Source organism: Ictalurus punctatus, chromosome 13, assembly GCF_001660625.3.
Source record: "Ictalurus punctatus breed USDA103 chromosome 13, Coco_2.0, whole genome shotgun sequence".
NCBI classification, from domain to species: domain Eukaryota; kingdom Metazoa; phylum Chordata; class Actinopteri; order Siluriformes; family Ictaluridae; genus Ictalurus; species Ictalurus punctatus.
Window position 1 is genome coordinate 24,119,772 of NC_030428.2, and position 23,527 is coordinate 24,143,298.

At 42.4% G+C, this 23,527-nt stretch overlaps 1 protein-coding gene across 1 annotated transcript in view; it reads left to right on the forward strand.

The window, feature by feature from the left end:
- fmn2b (formin 2b) overlaps window positions 1-23,527 on the forward strand; it is an 86,813-nt gene that overhangs the window by 15,702 nt on the left and 47,584 nt on the right. The window contains exons 4-8 of the mRNA XM_017484338.3: window positions 2,301-2,451; window positions 4,407-4,468; window positions 8,168-9,309; window positions 10,189-10,330; window positions 17,226-17,313. Of these exons, the coding sequence (XP_017339827.2) occupies window positions 2,301-2,451; window positions 4,407-4,468; window positions 8,168-9,309; window positions 10,189-10,330; window positions 17,226-17,313 (1,585 nt within the window). The remainder of the gene's footprint in view (window positions 1-2,300; window positions 2,452-4,406; window positions 4,469-8,167; window positions 9,310-10,188; window positions 10,331-17,225; window positions 17,314-23,527) is intronic.

The following is a 23,527-nucleotide window of genomic DNA, read 5'->3' on the forward strand; positions in this document are numbered from 1 at the left end:
CTCTCGTCTGCGTAATGATGCATGGCAGGTTCTTAACCTCATCGTTAATCAACATTTTCTCTTTTTATAATGAGTCTCTAACTGCAGAAGCCTCAATATTGGGACATTTATTTCAAGGGACCTTTTAGCAGTCCTGCCAGGATTTTGCAATTGCAGAAATAAATGCAAAATCAAACTCTACAATATTCTGAAGTTTTTCCACAGGTTTGGGCCAAGATGTGTCATGTGATGTCACCACATCGCACATTGTCCAGAGCCCTCTTCAATTCATGTGCTTCGAACCCGAGTACAGCTAGAAGGTCTCCGTTACCAACAAACACCACTGTGAAAAACAATTTAGTGCAATCGCAGGCTTCGCCAATTCAAGTAGTTTTCCACCAAAAGGCACAGAAATCTTCATCGCAAATTTTAAGGGGGGAAAAACTTGCCAAGATGAAGCATTTTTGGCCACAACAGTTTCCAAAAATAATAATAATAAAAGAATAATTAATAAATAAAAACTCCAGGAAATCATGTACGTACTGATTCGGACTCTAGTGCAACAGTTGAATTCATTTCAGTAGCTGTGCTACAAGGTCAGAGGTGAAATAAGGTAAACATTTCAAATAAAGCTTGCACCACGTGCATCCGATTTTAGTAGCTGGAGTTCAGTAGCTTCCCTAAATGTTTTATTAGGGAAATTACACTTGTCATAACATTTTATAACACGATTTGGCAATCCATAAAAGAAGAAATTTCAGTAATTAACGTGACCTCTAAGTGTTAAGTGCTGTACTGTAAGACTAAAGCCTGATTTTACTCAGATTTTTGACCTGGTTGTGTCTCAGACACATCACACGTAAAATATGTAATTAGAAGTGGTTTTCGGCCTTGCCCTTTTACACACCGAGATTTGACCGGATCCTTAAATCTTATAATTATATTGTGCACTGTAGAAGGTGAAATGCCCAAAATCCTACCGATTTGTCTTTGGGGAATGTTGTTCTCAAAGTGTTGGCGTATCCGCTGACTCATCTGTTGGCAGATCGGCGAGCCTCGACTCATCCTTGCTCTTGCAGGTCTAGGCCATTTTTGGAGGCTCCATATATACTATGATTAGACGATTGCCTCACTTGTTTCCCATCACCTGTGGGTGGCTGTGGCTCAGGTGGTAGAGCGGGTTGTCCACTAATCGTAGGGTTGGCAGTCCGATTTCCGGCCCACGTGACTCCACATACCGAAGTGTCTTTGGGCAAGACACTGAACCCCGAGTTGCTCCCGATGGCAAGGTAGCACCTTGCATGGCAGCTCTGCTACCGTGTGTGTGTGAATGGGTGAATGAGAACCAGTGTAAAGCGCTTTGGATAAAAGCGCTATGTAAGAGCAGACCATTTACCTTCTTATTTCAACTCTTCACATGGCTTTTAGTCCAAAATCGCCCCTGTCCCAATATTTTTGGAACGTGTTGCATGCATCAATTTCAAAATAAATGTTTATTTTCAAAAAACTCTACAGTTGATAAGGTAAAACATTTGTCTTTTTACGTGTTTTCTGTTTAAATACAAGTCAAAGTACATTTAGAAATCACTCCTCGTCGTTGTTGTTGTTGTTGTTGTTGTTGTTGTTGTTGTTGTTGTTAACTTCTTCAGAATTGGGGTTGTAATCTGCCACACGCATTATCCCCCAGTCTGTTAACGTTCCATCTGTGATCTTTGCTCTTCTCTTTTGCGTTTTGAATCTGGATACGTGCTTCATTTCAGCGTGAGGTTTAAATGCTTTTGTGCTAGCATTAGAGTAATATTGTAGTGTTGCACTGTACTGTGTGTACTCGGTGTTTCCGTATCCCTTTATGTTCCCGATGCTGGAGAGAGCGTCTTTTCATCCACGCAAGCTAATTATTACGGCTACTAAAAATAGTCCTTATGGATCGGCATGTCATTCCACACCGATGTGTTGTAGCAGCAAGGCAGACAGCTGGATTCGGGTGTAACACACACGCTAGTTACGTCGTCACCGCGTCACAGCACCATGCATCATGTTACACTTCATTTACTTTGTGTTTCTCTGGTCGTTAAATGGGGAAGAACGTTTTGGAGACTGCTCCATCAGGACATATTTGTCCTCCGGGTAACTATAAATAAAAGCTAAAAGCCTGAACACATCATCTGTTTGTGTCAGACACCCAGATTAGAAATTTGTCCAGCCCTGACATCTCGTATTCTAGTTAGTTTTTGTGTGTGTATATATATTTTTCTTATAACTTTGATTTGCATTCCTCTTCGGTCTTTTGATGGTCTCTCCTTTTCTTTGTCTCTCTGTAGCAAGATCAGCTGTACACCTGGGCCCCGGTGAGTCAGCCCCCCCTGTCGCTGGAGCACTTCGAGGGCCGTTTACCGGGTCACATCAAGTCCCTGTGGCCTCCCGCTCGAGCCGAAAATGACGATCGACCAGGACTGAAGTACACTGAAGCAGGTACACGCACACACTGTGCTGAGAATTATCCCCCACTCCCTGTTCCCTGTTCTCTACCTGCTAGGGTACGCCGTTTGTACACTGACTCACTGCAGTGCATTGTGGGATTTCAGGAGTGTACAGGATTTACTTAGTGGGCAGGATGAATGAAACATCCAGTGCTGAGTTCTGGCTCTTTTTCCCATTACACCCATGTACACACTCGCACCCAAACACGTGTTCCATCGCTGTAGACCCCTCCTCTTCCTCATCCTCTCACATGCACATTCTTCCTTTCCTGCCCTTCCTGATCATTCTTTTCTCTGATGTCTTTTCTACTTTCTTTTTGCTTTCTTTTGACATCAAAACTTATTCAGCCTCTCTCTTTCTCTCCTTGTCTGCATGACTTTATCCCTATCTCTCTGTCTTGCTGTCTTTCTCGCTCTGTCTTTCTCTCCTTGTCTGTCTCTCTGCATGACTTTATCCCTGTCTCTCTGTCTTGCTGTCTCTCTCTCTCTCGCTCTCTTTCTCTCCTTGTCTGTCTCTCTGCATGACTTTATCCCTGTCTCTCTGTCTTGCTGTCTGTCTCTCTCTCTCTCTCTCTCTCTGTATGTGTCTGTCTCTCTGCCTTTCTGTCTGTATGTCTTTCTTTCTCCCTCTCTATTTCTCTTCTTTGTCTGTCACCTTGTCACTCACACTTGATCTCTCTCTCTCTCTCTCTCTCTCTCTCTCTCTCTCTCTCTCTCTCTCTCTCTCCCTCTCTCCAATTTTCTTTGTAACTCTCTCTCCCTCCATTCCTTAGTCTGTCTCTCCCCTCTGTCCGTCTGTCTGTCTCTATTCCTTAGTACCTCTGTCTCTCTCGCTCTCTCTCTTCCTTATTCCCTCGGTCTCTATCTGTCTCTCTCTATTCCTTAGTCTCTCTCTCATGTAAAGGGCTTTTGTTGGTGCTGAAATTATGCAGTGTTGAAGAAAACATGAAGGCGAGAGAGAGGAAATAGCGGTGTTAAAATATGCAGTCTCACAGTTTTGTGTAAATGTGCAGAGCTCTAGCTGTAGGTGTTGCAGCTCTCTGGATAGGAATAAGAGAAGGGGTTATTGTTTGTTTGTTTGTTTGTTTGTTTGTTTGTTTGTTTATTGTTTGTTAGGGTAGGTTTGAAAAGTCTAAACTGAATATTTCTCCCTTACTTTGCATTAAACCTATAGAGGATGATGAAGGTAAGTAATTAACCTTTTTCTTAAAAAACAAACAGAAAAAAGCATTTCACTTTTATTTTGTTGATTCTGTTCACTTTTACTGGCCTCCGGTAGAATGCGTTTAATGCGGACACTTCATTCACCATTTTCTTTTGCATACTTTTATTGGGGTTTGTTTACTGCAGAGATTCCCTCGCAACAGGACCCGGATCCGAAAACACCGACTCAGTCCAGAACTGCAACCTTTTGTCTCTATTTCTTTTAACTGTTCAGAACATAAGAGCCTAACAGTACGCACCATCATTTTCTGACTCCGGCTTTCTTAAAACACCCTACTAACACTCCGCTCCATCCGTGAAGCTCTTGGTCTCTGTGTGTCATCAGGCTGTAACGCGTAACCACGGAAAAGTACAATAAAAGCGGAACACGAATCCGTTCCTGGTCTTTATTACAAATGTCATCCTTACCCCAAATTATTCTCGTCATTTAACGTTCAAACAGTGGCTAATGTAAACTTCTGTTAAGCTCCTGAGCACAAGCATGTGCTACACACACAGTCTTCAGACACACAGAGAATCCTGACTGTTCTGTGTGTCTGCAGTGTTCTTCACACATCTTTAGTGGGGGTTTTTTTTTTGTTTGTTTCTGCAGCATCTCCTCATTAGTATAGTATGCATGTTGGATTTCAGAAAATGTCTCACTTAACCTGCTTTGTGTGTGTGTGTGTGTGTGTGTGTGTGTGTGTGTGTGTGTGTGTGTGTGTGTGTGTGTGTGTGTTACAGAGCACCAAGCTGTTGTATTAGGGTTGAAGAAACAACAGCAGGAGGAAATCCAGGAGATTCAGGTATATGAGTATTCGTTTTTGTCATTTGTATGAAAATGATGAGCAGTGAGGTTGTGTGATGCCGCTCGACATGAATCTACATGAGTTAATGTTACCACCCTGTAGTTGATGCTTTTCCTGTAGCAGCATGAAGTGTGTTATCTCACACATAGAGCAATGTGCACACAGTGCTGACGCAATAGTACAGTTGGTTAATATGGTTGTATACGACTATGCTAACCTGTAAACGAGCCGGTATCAGTACTGCGCAAAAGTGTTTCACATGACCTCTTTCCAAAAAGTCCAAACACTTCAGATTTGGAAATGTTGCACGTTTGACTGATAAACGGTGTAAATGTCATAGTGGTGTCACTAGCGCTTTATTCATCCACAGCAGTTTGCCGACGCTTATTTATTATTTCCCGAGGAATGAAGACTTGTGCATTTTAACGTCCGCATATTGATTTAGTTCCTGATATCGTTTTGTTATAGCAGCTATATACAGTCGTTATATCATCAGCCCCCCCCCCCCCCCCCCCCCATCACTCTTGACTAGACGAGAAAAAAATCTTGCCATGTTACCACAGAATCTCAGTCCTCCGTCCTGAAGACTTGCCCGTGGCAGAAAACTTTACATCCGACTGTTATAAATAAAGTGCCGACACTGGAGACTCCTTCCGACGATGCTAAACATTGCTAAATATCTCGCACAAGCGTCCACCGTGTCAATGATCACAAACTTTAAAAAAGAAAAGAAAAAAAAACACATTTATGAGTAGCGTCCATCACAAGTCTCTGTGCAAGTTGTTACTATAGAAACGGTAACGTACAGTTGAGGTTATAAGTTTGCATACGCCTTGCAGACTCTGCAAACTGTTAATAAATTTAAAAAATGATGATGATAATAAGAGGGATCATAAAACTCGTATTGTATTTTATTTATTCCTGCTGTGAATGTTATTTCGCATAACGGATGTTTACATATAGTCCACAAGACACAATAATAACTGAACTGACACTAATGAACCAGTTCAAAAGTTTACACACGCTTGATTTTTAATACCGTGTGCTGTTACCTGGATGATCCACAACTGTTTGTTTTGTGAGAGTTGTTCACGAGTTCCTTGTTTGTCCTGAGCAGTTAAACTGCCCACCGTTCTTCAGAAAAATCCTCCAGGTCCTGCACATTCTTTACTTTTCCAGCATCTTCTGCATATTTGACCCCTTTCCAACAGCGGCTATATGATGTTCAGATCCATCTTTTCACACCGAGGGACTCGTACACGACTATTACAAAAGGTGCAAACGTTCACTGATGCTCAGGAAGGCAACATTAATATATACAGTAAGGACTGCTATCAGTGCTGCTTTTAGAGAAATTAATCAACACCCTCTAAATAATCAGAATTATATATTGAACAATAATGAGTGGGTTTTATCTGTATTTTTTTGGTAATATAATCTATTTTAATTTTAAATCTCTTTTTTTTTTTTTTTTTGGACTACTCTAATTAAAATCTTTTCCATTGAATACCTCACTGGCTCACTTCACCAGTATGTTGTGCCACGTATGAATATTTATGTATTGAGCCAGTAGAGGGCAGCATCAGTAAGGTTTTTGAGTTTGAAGGCTGTTTATATGGTAGACTGGAACTGGCAGTTTAGATTCAATTTGGAGCATGAAATCAGATTGACTTGACTTGCTGACTACATCTGTTTTAACTTGCTACTTTTTTTAAACGATCTGTGCAGTTTATTGGTGTCGTTCCACGCACAGCCACGATTTTCCAGAAGCTCCGATATTGTTCCCTTTATTTGGAAAAGACCTCAGGTTTTAAACTCAACCTGCTGGAAAATATGGCACATGTCAAATACATGACCAAAATTCAGTTGATTATGATTGTACAACAATGGCTACAGTAATATTCTTTATTTTGCTCATTACTGAAACCACAATTGCTCAGACAATTTAGGAAACTATTTATTTATTTATTTATTTATTTTTAATGTTAAAACAGAACAACTAATGTAACATTATGGATTATAGGGTCATTATACATTTATTTCTCCAAATATAACACCTGTTGGTGTAGAAATGCGTTTACGTTGAGTGCAATTTTTAACTTTTATAAATATTAACAGAATTCTACTTGGGAAAAAGTTTCAATTATTTTAAAATTAACTTGCCAAATGTCTGTGTATTCATAGCCATGGAAAATAACTTTTTTTCTAATTGACTGGCAAATTTATTGTTTGTCACTTTCTTTTATCCGGATAATTTTTTGCAATTGAAGTACAAAATCGGAGTATTCGATATAACAGTTTTGGAACGTACCCATGACGATCAAAACGGACCGTTTTACCTAGGCGGTATATTCATGCGTTTTCTGATATCTTTGCTATTATGCAGCTAAATAAGTGTTAAAATTCCAATTTTAATCTAATACTGAATATGGAGAAAGCGCTGTTCTCAGAAATGTTTAGGGAGGGATTAAAAACTTGGTTAAATATGTGGCTAAAGTTTGCTAAATCACGATGCCCCCCCCCCCCCCCCCCCCCAATCTTTCATTTAAGAGCGCACTGAATGTGTGAAAAGCGTCAGTTTGTTTAAATGCTGTTTAGTGACCGTGATATTCGCTTGATACGTAGGCACAGTGTCCTGATATTAGAAATTAACAGACTTGGTGACGAAACAGCTTGTCTTTTGCTTCAGTCGTTGTCGGGATGCTTGGTTGGGTGTTAGTTCTTGCACAGCATATCTCTGAATGCCTTGGTCCAATCACGGTTTAGTATTTCACAGAGCCATGTGACATCTCGGCATACGATAGACATGTCTTTTTGCTTATGGATACATCAAGCTCTTTGTGCTTTATCACTTAGCTCTCTGCTGTTCTCATGGCTTCCTGGAGTGACTCCATAGCACAAACGTAACTACAAAATATACATTTAAGTCGAGACCTACAAGTGCTAGAGGCCATCAAATCATTCTGCAACAGACAGCCGCGTAGATGTCTCATCCCGATCACACTCGGGAACCACCGATTTTGTTCATAATCGTCTTCCCCTTCAGGCCATTTACTCAGCGGGTACTTTTTCTCACACAAATCAAGGGCGATGTAAATAGCACCCTCCTCAGATGTGCTGCGATATTGCGCAGCGTTCTGTCTCCTTGCTGAGTTCAGGAGATGATTAGCAGGCTGAGGCCCAGCTGGCAGTTTGGGGTATCCAGTGCTACAGGCCCTTTGGGCAGAATCAGGCCTATTGCTCTTCAAGGACACATTGGGCAATTGCTTTTTGTTATTTTTTTTGTTGGTTTTTTTTTTTCTTTTTCTTTTTTTTCCCCCCTGCCTTTTCTGAGAGAGTGGCCCCAAATGAGCCTCATCAAAACATTTAGCCATCATGCTGACAGTATTCCATAAGAGTTCCTTTCTAGAGAACATTTTTTAGCATTGCGTTGACTGGACATCGCTGGCGTGGTACTGATTTTCAGTTTGAATTGTTTAGTTGCACTGGAAATGACAGATTCCTTCTGAGAGTCTCTGTTTCTCGTAAAGTTTCTCTCTCTCTCTCACTCTGCGAGAGCCAGGATTACAAATTACTAGTAGATCTTGCTCAACAAGTGGTTGTGCCAATTGTGTGATATGTGCTGTATAGCCGTGTTTAACCCAGCAGGAAGCCATAGTTGTAGTGCTGCAGCTTCAGATTCTTCTCTCTTTTCAGGAAGAGTCCGTGCTGAACACCGTGCGCCTGAAGCAGGAGCACGTGACCGTGATTCAGCAGCTGGAGCAGACGATTGAGGACCTACGCAGCAAGATTGCCGAGCTGGAGAAGCAGCAACACCCCCTGCAGGACCATGATGTCAGTACGCAGGAGCAGGAGTGCGGAGAGGACGAGAGTTTCTTGCCGGATGTTTGCCATGTGGACCTGCAGACGGAGACCTGCGCTCTCCTTGCATTAGAGGCAAAATCAGTGCAGACTTCCCCTACAAATGAGAGCTTTACTTTCAAAGTGCCTTCTTCAGAGCAGAGCAGCTCCGAGCAGCCTCTGCCCACACCGAGCGAGCCATCACTGGGAGCGGTGACAGAATCTCAGCCAGCAGGGACTGGTTCTCCTAAATCAGGACAGTTTGTGTGTACGTGTCATCAGCAACAGTGGCCTCCACCTCCTCCTCCACCCCCATTGCCTGGTTTATCTGTCCTGCCACTTGCCCCACCTTTACCTGCAGTGTCCCTACCTCCCCCTCCTCCACCTCTCCCTCCACTATCAGAGCCCTCTGTTCCCCAAACTGCTACAACTCTACCTCCTGCACCACCACCACCTCCACCTTTACCTGGACAAACATTACATCCACCACCACCACCTCCTCCTCTACCAGGGTCAGTTGTTCCATCACCCCCGCCCCCTCCACCTCTGCCTGGACAGGCTGCAATGCCACCACCCCCACCCCCTCCACCTCTGCCTGGACAGGCTGCAATGCCACCACCCCCACCACCTCCACCCTTACCCGGAATGGGTGCGCCCCCACCACCTCCACCCTTACCCGGAATGGGTGTGCCCCCACCACCTCCACCCTTACCTGGAACGGGTGCGCCCCCACCACCTCCGCCCTTACCTGGAACGGGTGCGCCCCCACCACCTCCACCACCCCCTCCAGGACTGACTGGCCCTCCAGCTCCCCCACTCCTCCCAGGTGCCTCTGGCCTTCCTCTCCCCAGCAATTTTGGATCTCTGCCTCCTCCACTTCCTTTTGGACTGTATGCTCTGGCTGCAGCCCAGGAGAAGGTTCCTCGAAAAGGACTGGTGGAGCCACCACACCCCATGAAGCCTCTCTACTGGACCCGCATCCAGCTCCATGCCAGAAAGTAACCCTAAACTTCCTTCATGTCTCGTTAGTTCCAAGTTGTTCTGTGGTTTGTAGTAAGTGCGTGCGTTTCCAAAACGGCTGCATAATCAGGAGCTCTGTATAGCCGTACAGTAAACTAATGATGACATGATTGCTTGCATAGATCAAACTGATGCGGATACCTTAACATAGAAAGGTCAACATGTTGATAAACCTTGTATATTAGATGCATTTCTCCTGAGAGCTGGTCTGGTTTGTACATTTACTGTCTGCTTGAAAACAGCGGTATAGACGGATTGTTTCATTGGCTCGGTCTGTATAGAACAGTAGACAAAGTGAAATTTATTTATATATTTATTTTTAAGTGAGGCATTAAGAGTAACTTTATAGTTCCATGCTGATCATATTTGGCTTAACATTAAACATTACAACAGGAGCCATGAATGTAAAACAGCATGTGCTGCGTTGTGGTGTATAATAATTGGCTATATTACCTATAAGCGATCTGTTTAGCATGAAAATTATGGATCCATCCATCCAGTACGGATTAGATGTGCGCTACTGATCCGAAACACCGGCTATCGGATTTGACTTAATTTCTGACCCATTCCACAACCTTTATTCCTATCAGTACCTTGAATGTGGCACAGAACTCGCTTACAGAAAGTCTGTTTGGTTATTGTGAGGATGTTAGTACTGAGTGCCAGCTGGTACTCCGAGCTCTGGTGTCAGTAGCACAATCACATGGGGAATGGAAAAAGTGAACCTTGATTTGCAGAGCTGTTTTGTCTCCATCATTACAATTGTGGCAGTGTGTGTGGGTCACCATTTTTTTTTTGTTGTTGTTCTTCCTGGTTTTTTTTTTTTTTTTTTTTTTTTTTTTTTTTTTTTTTAATAGAGATTCCAACCCCCTGGTTTGGGAGAAGATTGAAGAGCCCTCAGTGGATTTTGAGGAGTTTGTGGAGCTTTTCTCCAAGACTGCAGTGAAGGAGAAGAAAAAGCCCCTCTCGGACACCATCACCAGGACTAAGACGAAACAGGTGAGCCTGTAATATTTAACCAGCTGTAATGAGCGAATAATGTACGTCCAGTGCGTTCATCACTGATGTTCAGTTAATTGTTTTCAGAGTTGGTAGGTAGCTTTGACCCCAGATGCTATGATCAGGAATTGTTCAGCAGTGCCTGGTTCAGATAAAGAGATGATGATATAAAAGCTCTGTTCTTTCAGAGATTGAGTGAAAGCATTTGCATGCCCTTAACTGTTCCAAGTAGTCTCCATATGTACTAATGCTGCACAATAACGGCTAAAATGATCATGTTTATGCTCAATGTTAAATGTGTATATATAATTATTTAACTATATAAGGAGCAAAAATAAAAACCTTTTTTTGTTTTACACATTCATACTTGCACCACAAACATGTATATTTATACCCTTCAGCTACTTATGTCTAACCCTTTTGAGCCTTTTGCTGCTGCTGGCCTGGACTCTATTTTCTTTGAACGTGCTGCCTTATAAGAAGGCGTGTTTTTCTTTTTTCGTTGTTGTTGTTTTTCCACATCTTGGGCTTCTCGAGCTGTGTGCTGTCCTTGTGGAAATAAATCGACGCCCAGATGGTGTCCAACTTTACAAGCTCCTTAATCATTAAATAAACAAAGGCGCTTTGGAACTCGCTGATGGTCAACGTGACTACATCATTCAGTCCATCTGTTTGGAGATAATATTCAACAAATGCAAAAAGGCATCGATTTCTGTGATAAAGCATCTGTTTGGCAGTATTTAAATTGTACAACCCGTCAAGCAACCAGGTCAACTCGTACCGATAAAACGTCCACATCACTCAGCCATCTGTTTGTAGACAGTATCTGTATGCATCACCGTTAACCATGAAGTACTTTCCTCCATAGCCTTTTGCCTTGAGCCTGAATAAATATGTATAGCTGTTCCAATCAGGTTGGTTTGCATATGGTGTCTGGAGCGCTTCACTCACCCGTTAGTGGGCGGCACGGTGACCCATCCAAATCTCCCAGTCCGCATTCCCGGAACATACCACACCTCACTCAGCCGGTGTCCCCTTGGGCTGTGGATGGACGCACCGGTCACGGCACTGTGAAAACATGCATACGATTAGAAATGTTCTCTGAAGCTGGCCTTTAATGGTTTTGGAGCTCAAACAATTCTGAAGAATCCCACCCCACCCCCTCCACGTCAAGAATTGCTTTTCGCCTTTCACACCCTAGACTTGGTTCTTAAAATGCCCGTGTTGTCTGAATCAACAGTGGCATGGATGTGGATTTCAAGAAGCAGAGCATTTTTCAAATACAAGCCTACGGTTGGAATTTGAGCGTGGTGCGTGCAACCAGTAACCTCGGCTCTCCTCAGGTTAATAACGAAACCGTATCGGGTCCAGATGACTCGGCTGACGCTCGAAAATATCTGCAGACTAATAAGAGTGCTTCCATAGCCAGTGGGGAGCTCACCGTGGATCAGAGCGCTGTCCGAGACTCTGCATACAGACGCACCCTGGCTTTATCTAGATAGCCGGATGAAGAGTGCTGGGCTCTGTGGCAGTTTGGCTTTGCCGTTTATGGTGATCCTCTGATGTCTGGCCATTGGTGTCCTTCAAAATGACCCTTCTGCATCTGTGCACATCTTTCTGTATTAATAATGCAAATTAGTATTAGTGTATTAGTATTTATTTCATATAGTATGTGCCTAGCCTTTGGTTACACATCACTCTATTCACTGTTGACATTTGATTTGGAGCCATTTTGCAGCAATTTGGCAGTGGTGCAGCTTGGTTTTTCATCAGACCGCAATGCATCAGCCTCGCAGCTTAGCCTGTTGTCAGGGCACCAATCTGGTGGTCTCGCAGCTTAGCTTTTGAATTTTTTTCTTTTTTCTTTTGCCTCTAAAGTACAGGGAATGTGTTAAAGGGTTTCACTCTTCTTGCCAGAGGTTGGTGGTTACAGTAGAACACACTTTTCTGAAAGTGTTGTGGGCATTGTGTTGGCACTATTAGCAAAACCTCAGCAATGCTAAATATTATGATGCGTATTATGTATTGGGAGAATGAATTCAATAATGAAGATGTAAAAATATCATTTAGTATTGGAGCCCTGTCATGAATTTTGCTGGAGTAATCATTCATTATGAAAAATATAAACGTGTTCCGAAAGGTCACGCATCTCTTGTAGTGTTGCTTTGGAGCTGTGCTCATGAGGATCAAACATTTCAGTGGAAGCATACGGATCTAGGATTTCACCTAGCACCGATTTGATCTGTACAGTTTGCGGATCAGGCTTCTTGTTTTTCGCCTGAGAGCTTCCGACCGTCGAACTCTGCGCAGATGTGGCTGCGGTGAGTCTGCGGTTTAATATGGGAGAGGAGGGTGTTCCTCGGGAGCACAGTTATGAGCGGCGGCGTGTTTTTGTGTCGCAGCCTGAAACGCTGTGGCGTCTGTGGCCGCTTTGTTCGGGAAGGTTCTCGTGTCTGCTGTGTAATGGAGACTCTGCTTCAGCTCCCAGAGTGGGAAAAGCGGGAACACTGCGAACTCCCAGTTGCGCCTAATCAAAATCTGTTGGTGCACAGAGATGGGATTGATTTTGTTTTTTTGTTTTTTTTTTTTTGTCTGTTTTTTTTCTTTGGGTTCTTTCTGTCCGCTGCAAGTGCACATCAGATACACCATCACGATTTTTGCAGCCATTTTTTAAAATTAATTATTTGGTTTGAACACAGTAATGATTAGTATCATGATCTATGAGGCATCTGTTTATATTCCAAACAGTGTGTATTAGGGTGGACCCACTCTAACTATATCGATTTAAATGGTAAATGGTCTGCACTTAGATAGCACTTTTCTCCAAAGTGCTTTACACTGTGTCTCATTCACATCCCCAAGGGTCCCCTTGGGCTGTGAATGGACCTTGGGACTCACGGCACTGTGAAAACATGGACACGACTAGAAACGTTCTCCATCTCTGAAGTTGATCCTTATTAATTTTTTTTTTTTGTATGGATTTGGAGACCACTTTCGCAGAATTTCTTTGTTTTTAATACCCTAATCTTGGTTACTAGAATGACCACATTGCCTGGAGCAGCAAAGGCATTGAAGTGGAGAATGTTCCAACCGTAGGCCCGTATTTGAGATCTGAGTGTGGCACGTGCAACAAGCAAACTCTGCTCTCCTCAGTTCAATATGGAGACTTTTGTTGACGTAGCTGACGCTCGAGAATATTTCCATGGCCAGTGGGGAACTCGGCGTGGATGAAATCACTGTCTGAGACTCGACATACAGATGCACCTGGCTTAATCTAGATGGCCGGAGGAAGAGCGTAGCAGACTTGGGCTCTTTGGTTAGTTTGGCTTTGCCGTTTTGATCTTCCAGTGTCTGGCCAGTGATGTCCTTCAGTGTGATCCCTCTGCCTCTGTGTGCACATTGCACATTTTTCCCCCTTAAACAGTCATTTTAGAAATATTTGGTTTAAACAAAGTAATGAGTAGCTTAATCACTCTCAGTATTTGATACTGCTGCTTCCATTCCAAACTTTGTGTATTGTGGTAGAGACTGAATGGATTTATTCTACTATCGGGGACACAGCTTCTTTTATTACTAGTGTATTTAGCCTTTTTGTGATTTTAGTTCTTTCCACCCCTCTGTCTATTCTCTCAATCCATGTGAAAAAGGCATGTTGGGCTCGGTAAAGAAGGCATGGCTGACATGCCCGTCAGCTCCGGTGAAGGAGATGCCGCTTTTGCTACTGTCGGTTCCAAAGTTGTTGGTTGTTTGTTTGTTTTTGTTTGTACCTGTTGATCCTAGAAAAAAGAAAGGCATGACTTCTGTGCAGGTCAGTTATGCTGAAGAAGGGTGTGTTCTGTGTCAGTCAGTCAACCAAGGTGACAGACATGGCCTCTGTGTTCCAGAGCCGCTCTGCCCCAGCGAAGGAGGTGTGGCCTCTCTGTCTGTCTGGCTTCAGCTAAAATGGGTGTGGCCTCTGAGATACTTTGCTCAAGTTCAGTAGCTGTGGCCTCTCTGCCTCTTGACCGTAGTGATTGTGGATTTGGTCTCTCTTCCAACCCTGTGAAGGAGGGTGTGGCTTCTCTGTCTCTTGGCCCTAGTGATGGTGGATTTGGCCTCTTGTCCGTCCCAGTGAAGGAGGGTGTGGCTGCGCAAAATGCATCTCGGGCCGCTTGTCAAATCAGGACCCTAGCAACAGGTTTACGCCACTGTTCTGACTAATCCCTGTGAAGGAGTGGCCTTTCTGTTTGTTGAGAGAAGCAAAATGGGGTGTGGCCTCCATGCCAATGGGTACAGATGTGGCTTTGGTGATTGGCAGTCCCAGCGAGGAGGCTCTGGTCTATATGCCCGTCAGTTTTGCCTCCTTCACTGGGATAAGTACTTCTTTTTCAAATGAAACTAATCTATGCATTGTTGAATCGCATCGTATACTTTTGAGATGTTGGTTACTTTATGGTAGAATTTCAGACACTGGACCATTTCATCCATTAATGAATTATAAAGCGTGTGGTGTTTTATTTTATCCCTTAGGAAACGTTCGCTCACACTTGATCTCGGACAGAAAGATTGGCAGCTTGGTAAAGAATGGCACCCAAATCCCATCTTTTTAAGTTGTTCTCAAAATGGCACTCATTGAAATAATTGGATTCCCTTCCTCCAGAAGTTGGTAGAGAGAAGTTTTCTTTTGTGTTATTGCAGCGGAAGGCTGACGACAGTATAACAGAGATGCATTCTTTTCCGTATGCATTGAATTGCAGGATTGTACAACATTATACTTTTCTTCCTCATCTACCTCATCTCTAACAGATTGCTCCTAGCTGAATTGAAAATCCTTGAGACTGGCGCAATTCTGTCTCTCTCTCTCTCTCTCTCTCTCTCTCTCTCTCTCTCTCTCTCTCTCTCTCTCTCTCTCTCTCTCCCTCTCACTCATTGTTTAATGTTTGTGGTTGCATTTTGGCAGCAGAGAACACAAAACAGCAGACACTCATAATGAGCTCTAGAAGGGGGGGGGGCATTAGGATTCTTTAAAGTGCATATATTTGCTATGGAGACGCCAGCCTTTTCCACACTAATAAATATTTAACTACCAAGAAAGAAAATCTTTTAGTTACGGCTGTTTTTGTAAATATAGTTTAATGCAATTGTGTGGGTTTTGTTTTTTTTTCTTTTTATTATTTTTTTCTTTTTTTCTTTCCCCTGAAACTTTCTTTGCATTCAAAAGAGGTCACTTGAAGCAGGGTGTTTCCAGAGAGCGTGTCCAGTTTTGTCGGTTCTCGTCCGTAGAGTGTCGTGCCAGAACAGTCTCGTAGAGATGTTGTGTTGTAGTGGAATTCGTTCTCATAGCACGATTCTGGGAATGTACGCCAGGAACACACATCTCAGTCCAGGAGAATGTGTGCAAGGGTGTTATAAACCCGAAATAGTCATCTTTAGTGTAGTGGCGGAAAACGACACTGTTCCTTTGGTGTCTTTGTACACCACCGATCTCTGTAGGCACACTAGTTAAAGCTAGGGAAAACAATTATTTTTTTTTGCTCTCGTCTTATTCCTTAGGTTGAGACCATGTCCTGGGCGGCTGCGTTTAAACCTCTCGGTCTCAAATGTTGCTGAAAATCTGTACGTCATCGAAAGAATTGAGCTTTGTGCATATCATCTGAGCAGTCAAGCGACCTTGACCCAGACCCCACTCCCCCCCCCCCCCCCCCCTTTTCCTTTTTCTCCTGCTGTGCTTGCCCCCCCCCCCCCCTCTTTTTCTCTCCTGCAATTATTTAATCAAGGAAACTCTGTTTCTTTGCCTCTGGCTAATTGCAAATGGACGCTATTAATTTCTGATCTTGCCCTTACATTTTCCCCTTTTCTGTCACTCATAATTTTCCCCGTTCCTCTAATCGTCTGGAATTGGTTGCCGTGGGAACAGAGGAGGTCTGAGAGGAACAAATGGAAACAGTTCTACGACGGGGGGTTGATTGATGGTCAAATCATGCAGAGTTTCTGTGTACCCTTTTGTGGTCTTTTTTTTGTTTGTTTGTTTGTTTTAATCAGAGTTGTTTGTTTAAATGCATTGTACGTCTTTATAATGTAATCTCTTGTATGTTTTCTATGGAAACTGAATTCCCATTAAGTGCACAAACAAGCCTCAGATGTTACATGCAAAATGGCATGGTCATTATGGAATTTAGCCAACTTCTCGACGGAAGTATTAGAATCGCTGGAGAAAGCCACAGCAAAGGAATATTAAGTGCTCATGGAGGCTGTAACCCACATGCCCAATAGCGTGTTTACCCTGTGACATTAGAAAAGCTACGGGCAGGCAATAAAAATGACTTGATTTTTTATTTTTTTGTTTTGTTTTTCTAAACACATTTAAATACAGACTTTGTCGCAGAGCAGCTTTATAGAAAGCCAGGTCGCGACCTAGTACAGTGCTACGTAATCATCATATTTCCCCAAAGTCACATTAGACAGTCTGAGTAAAGGAGTGCAAGTTAGTGACTGGGTTAGAAATGCATGATTGGATTCTTACGCAGGAAATGAAATCGTCTGCTGACGAATCGGATCAGCCCTTGATTCTTTTCAGTAGGAAACCCATGCTCATATGAATGTACTCGATCCAGTGGACGGGGCGCCTAGTTCATATTTCAAATGAATTGTATTTCTTTTCAGTTGAGTGAGGAATATTTAGATTTAAGACGATTGAATGCTGACCCAGCGTAAAACGTTTCTCATCGTCATGCTATCGCTGAAGCAAAATGCTGCTCATGATATCAGATTAATGGTCAGGAAGACTTTATTCCGATTGAGAGAGAAGCCAAGTATGCATGAAAATTGGACTTAAGGGATGCGTAGCTAGACACGGGCTGCTTCTTTGCTGATGGTGTGTGTGTGTGTGTGTGTGTGTGTGTGTGTGCTGCTGTAGGTGGTGAAGCTGTTAAACAATAAGCGCTCTCAGGCTGTGGGGATTCTCATGTCCAGCCTCCACCTCGACATGAAGGACATCCAACACGGTGAGTGCTACACATAAAATGCAGCAACACAAACACGAAGCATAAATACTTTTAAGCGCCCAAAGCATTCACCATGCACAGCGAGTAACAAACATCATTGCAGGCGGACAGAAATGGCACACAGACAACAAATATCAGGTTAACGTTAACACGTCAAGTAATAAATGCCATGCGGAAACAGAGGCATGGTGGGTACTAAAAGAGAATATAAACACGAGCAGAGTAAACAGTAAACAGATGATAAACATAGTCTGAGCGGTTAACGTCCGCGTCAGCGCGGCCGGTCGTATGCGTTGCTCACACCCTCGGTTGACCCATCTGTGGAACGCTTATTAGGAACAGCCACGATCGATCAAGTTTCTCACATGGGAAATCTGTGAATGGTTGAGAGATGTGTTTGCTAGCTAAGTGGTGCTTTTTATAAGGAGGGGGGGAAGCATGACTTTGTTGTAGCAAATGGATCAAAATGGCTGCCCTGAGTTGCAGGATTTTTTAAATTATTCATTCATTATTAACTGGAAATCATTAACGACCAAGGAATTTGTGTTCTTCAGTTAATTTGACCTCTTAAATATCTTTAATGGCTGTATGTAGACATGACAAGGATCAAAGACAAAATGTGAGTGTTCTTCGTGCTTTTTATTTATTTATTTTTCTCCTTTCTTTTTCATATCGTGTTGCGTTTACTAAATATAGCCACGCTCCGTGCGTCGTCCGAGCGGTTGTCCGAGCTCGTGACGTGCGTGGAAGCTGTGACCGTGTCTGGTCCATTCTGGGTGGTAGCAAGCGAGCGAGTTTCCTCTGTGTTATCCGCTGATGCTCAGATAGCTCCGGGACCGTGGGCAGACTCTGGGTACTCTGTTAAACTTCTCATCAGAAATATGGATCTTATAATCCTGTTTACCCTCCGAGTTCCTACAAGCAGCCCGGCAGTCTGTCTTTACTCAAGCCTGCTGGTTTGTTGTGTTTAGAAATGTTGCCTTGTGCTCGTATGCGGGAACGCAACAGGGCTCTTTGGTATATCTATAGAGCTACTTGAACTGTTTTTTAAAGATGAAATGTTTCATTGAGAATATTAGTAGTAGAGTAAAACTGCTTATTGCACATACATAAAACACACGATGACGGTAGACTGCTCAGCCTGTGTTTATCAAGGATGGGCATTTGAAATGTCTTTGCTATTTAAATTTCTTCACAGGAAAACTTAGATATAAAGGACATGTAGCCCAAATACAAAATCATATGCTTTGTCTATGCATGGAATAAACATGGGGGGGGGACTATTAACATAAGAATGAAAAAATGAAATGGTGTTGTTTGGGAATATGATCAAGTCCACATGTTTACTTATGAAGTGAATTCCAAACATTTAACAAGCTGTCCTGTTTTATTTATAATTATAAATAAAACGCTAAGTGTTTTATGTAACGCTTCCTCATCTTCAGTGAGAGCTGTGTCCTGATCAGGGTTGGAATACATGCTGGATGTGCCTGTCAGGGCCGCTTAGTACAATTGAAAAATGGCTTGATAACAGAGCTTAATTTGAACAGGATCCAGCACCTCCAAAATATAGCACACCTTCATTCCCGAAACTTTCCCGATCCGCCACCTCTGCAGCCGGATGCTTTAAAGTCTCATGCAGCAATATTATCAAAACAAATAGTTTTCATGTTTAATTCACCAAAAGTAAAATAGAAAAACACAAAAAACTGCACTAAAAATCTTTATATTGCCGGCGCTCAAATTTTGCTAATAGCCAATCAATAGCCTCTTTCACATATCGTAATTTCAAGTTCAGAGTTCACCTGAATTCATGTCACGAAGCGAAGACTACAGTCACGTACAGTGCTGTGAGAAGGTATTTGCCCCCCCCACCCTGATTTCTTCTGTTTTTGTGTACATCTCATACTAAATAGTTTTAGATCTTCAAATGAAATACAACATGAAACAAAGGCAGTCCGAGTATAAACGCATAACCGTTTTTATTTATTTTTATTGAAGCCAAAAAAAAAAAAAGTTATCCAACACCTATTACCTATGTGAAAAAACTAATTTCCCCCTTAAACTTAAAATGTGGTTGTGCCGCCTTTAGCAGCAATAACTGCAATGCTTCCGAGATCGGGAATGCTGGAGAGCAGTCTTTCACTTACTTCAAGGATTAGGATTTAATCCTGTGCTTTGAATCAACTTATGGACTGAAGACCTCACATTCTACTTTAAGCTTCTCTGGTATAAAGCAGAATTCGTGTTTCCCCTCAATTACTGCAAGTTGCCCAGGCCCCGAAGCAGCAAAGCATCCCCACACCATCACACTTCCACCACCATGCTCGACGGTAGGCATGATGTGCTTTTTGTGGAGATGTGTTTGGTTTACGCCAGATGTAACTGGACCCCAGTTCCAACATTCTCCCAAAAGGTTTGAGGATCATCTAGGTGTGTGTTGGCAAAATTCAGACGAGCCTTAACGTTCTTCTGGGTTAGCAGTGGTTTTCACCTCGCCACTCTTCCATGGACGCCATTTTTGCCCAGCGTCTTTCTGATAGTGGAGTCATGAACAGTGACCTTTATTGACGTAAGAGAGGCCTGTAGATCCTTTGATGTTGTCCTTGGCTGTTTTGTGACTTCCTGGATGAGTCGTTGCTGTGCTCTTGGAGGAATTTTGTAAGGTCGGACACTTCTGGGAAGATTCACTACTGTGCTGAGTTTTTCCATTTGGAGATAATGGCTCTCACTGTGGTTCTTTGGAGTCCCAGAGCCTTTGAAATAGCTTTCTAACCCTTCCCAGACTGATGTATTCAATCACATTCTTCCTCATCGTTTCTGGAATTTCTTTCATCTTTGTCATAGTGTGTTACTGGGTAAGACCTTTTAACCAACTTCATGCTGTTGAAAAAGTTCTATTTAAGTGTAGATTTGATGGAACAGGGTTTGCAGTAATCAGGCCTGGTTGTGTCTAGTCCAGCTGAACCCCATTATGAATGTAGTTTCATAGATTCGTGGAATTTGTAACTATGGGGGCAAATACATTTTCACACAGGGCCAATTTGTATTGGCTAACTTTTTGTGCTTCAATAAATGCCATTTAAAAACGGAGTGTTTACTCACTTTGACTTTGTTTTATCTTAAATTTTGCACTCATTTCTGAAACAATTTAATATGAAACACACAAAACCAGAAGAAATACTTTTTCACAGCACTGTAGCACGTGTTGTAGAGTGTGTCATGGTGGAAAAAAACAAAGCCGTTATCATTAACAGCATTTTTTTTTTTTTTTTTTTATAAAAGAGCGCAAAAAACGGAGCAATGTTTTAAAAAGGCGAGCGGCAGCAGGTCACTGATGAAGCAGTTGTGTGAACGTTCCCACGGCTAGCAGTGATGATGCTAGCCTGATTGTAGAATGTCTTTAGACTGCTTACGAGGCATAACTTCTTCAACCTGTGCGTGACTTTGAAAGCCCGGATATTAAATAGTTAACATCCCACGTGTAGTCATTCAGGCTTTTATAAAGTACAGAGACTCAAATACACGCAAAGTTCCAGAAGGACAGAGGCAGTTGCTGGTTACTGTGAATACCGTACTAATCTCGAGTGGAACACAACTCCTAGAACCAGAGATTAGCTTCAGGACTAGAGACATTGGATCAGAAAGAAGAGTTTTCTCTGACTTTTTTTATAGATTTTTTTTTTTTTTATTCATTTTATTTATTCTCTCTGATGTAGTGAACTGACGTTTTTTTTTTTTTTTTTTTCAAACGCACGTTTTGTTTTGTTTTTCATTGGCGGTGTGTTTTCCTCCCCATGTCAAATTGAATGTCATTTTATTCTGTTCCGAATCTGTGGTGCTGACTCATCACGCGTAACATCACATGGAAACAAAACAGAATCGCTTCTAATTTTCTTTGTTTTATAGCCATAAACTAATACTTAATGGTTAAGCGTTATTCATCTACACGCTCATTCATTTCTCATTTATTATTTAAAAAATGCATTTTGAATGAATTAAGACTGGGCTATCTATATTTTATAGCAGCCCTTATACAACTTGTCTGCTTCCATGTGTTGTTGGAACTTTAAAAGATCTGGACAGGCCACGCCCACTAGTAATATCTGTTTCTGTTTCTTGCTAATGTGAATAGAGTTAAATAACTGACCCCCATCCATGCACCTTCACTGTTCTCATCTCATGTAAGGGTTTGAGTCTAGAGTGGAGCAGTCTCCAGTTGTGTTCGGTTGTGTGTTCATGCAAGTTCGCACACTTCCTCACCATGTGCGCAGGTGTGAGATTCGCCGAACGTTTGCGGTCTGCTGCATTATTCAGCAGAAGCCGAGAACCACCTCAATAGATGCCTTTCAAGTCGTGGTAGCACACATCAACCAGCGTTCCTGATCTTTAAAACTCCGTGAACAACCGGCGCTTCATCCAGCGCCTGTCTCCGCTTCTTGCTCAGCGCGGTGACACATTTCATCTGCGCGTCTTTTGATGTCTGGGTGCAAACATTTTGAAACGTTTCGAAACATGCCGAGGAAACGCGTCCCTCGGCAGGGAGCCGTGTTTGGGAGTAGCATGAGTAGCTGTGGAGGAAGAAATCTGAAAACAATATGCTCCTCAGGCTCGCTCGGATTTTCGGCGCCGTTGAGGGTTTGCCAAATAAACACGAATAAAAAGCCAAATGAACGGGGCGCTTTCGAACTCACATCTGCTGCCATGGCAACAATCTGCAGCCTCGCACCGGAGCGATAGAAGAAGCATGGAGCAAAACATCACTACGTCTTCTAATGTGTTTTTTTTTTTTTTTTTTTTTTTTTTTTTTTTTTTTTTTTTTTTTAAAAAAGGTTAAAACATTTTCTAATTCCTGTTTATTGTATAAACCAAAACCTACAAATGGAAGACATTCTCTACTTTTTAGTTTGATCATCTTCTGACCTTTTGATCCCTTAATGAACAAATGACCACCTTGTGAATTGGAGTGGTAAATTAGTTTCCTCTTATGTCTTTTTAAAGAAGGTTCTCACAGCTCAGGAATCATGAGAAGTGTCGGTAATGTTTAGGAAAGTCCTGATTTGGTGCACGGGGACTTCCTGGACACTTCTTCTTCAAGCCTCCCTAAACGAGTGAAGATCCTGGACATGGGTCAGAGGCTCCGTCTTCCTTCTCCACCTCTCGAATGCACAGAACAACTCCTAGCGAGAAATGTTGTATATCTTATTCTGGTGCCAGGGGAATTTGTACTTAATTTTCATCCAATCAATGTGTTTACACATCTCCTAACTCATCCACATGGTCTGGTTTGTTTCATATGGGCTCAGCTCTGCGTAATCATATGATTCCTTTGTTAGACATCCAGTCTGACATTTCGGAGGAATTTCCCGCTTCTCTCTTCTGTGCTGCCTTTTGATGTCGTCCGATTATTGTGGTTGCCAGATTTTTCAGGCCGTGGATTTTTTTTTTTTTTTTTTAATTTTTTTTTAACCCCCGCCATGTGTGTGAGGTAAGGTTTTCTGCAGACACTGTTTGGTTGAGATGGCTGTAGCCCGTTGGTCACCCGTTTGTCTTCATCGTCGAGAATTTACTCGACTGGAAACAGAATATGACCTCACAGAGTCCCTATGAGAAGTGAAGTCGACTTGGTTTACTTTGCGCCGTCATCGACCATTTATTATACCTAAACATGCACAAGTATGTGGGATAAAGGTATCGGGCTAAAACGTCTCTCATCCTGAGCTTAAACATCATCCTTGACCAAACTGTAACCACAAATAAAGATGCTTTGGTTCTTTTTAAAGAGACCCATGTGTTTCTTTTAAGCAACAGTTTCTGAATTGAGGTCCAGCGAAAAGTTATTTCCACATGTCTGTGTTATTAACGACATTTGGATGCATGTACATAGACACACACACACACACACACACACACACAGACAAACAGAATGCAGTTTATACTCCTCAAATCTGGGAAATCTGGTATCTCTGACTTACCCCAGTTGAGATTTAGTTCACTTGGGTAAGTCTCTCTCTTCCAAAATAATCACAATTGTGTAACTTTTTGAAAACTACCTTGACAATCGCAGTTAGTTACACAGTAAGGGGAATAAATGCGATGTGCGCTCATGATCTTGGATATTACATTATGGCATGTTTTTAAGGGATAGTTCACCCAAAAATGAAAATTCTGTCATCGACTATTCACCCTCATGTCATTCCAGACCCATAACTTT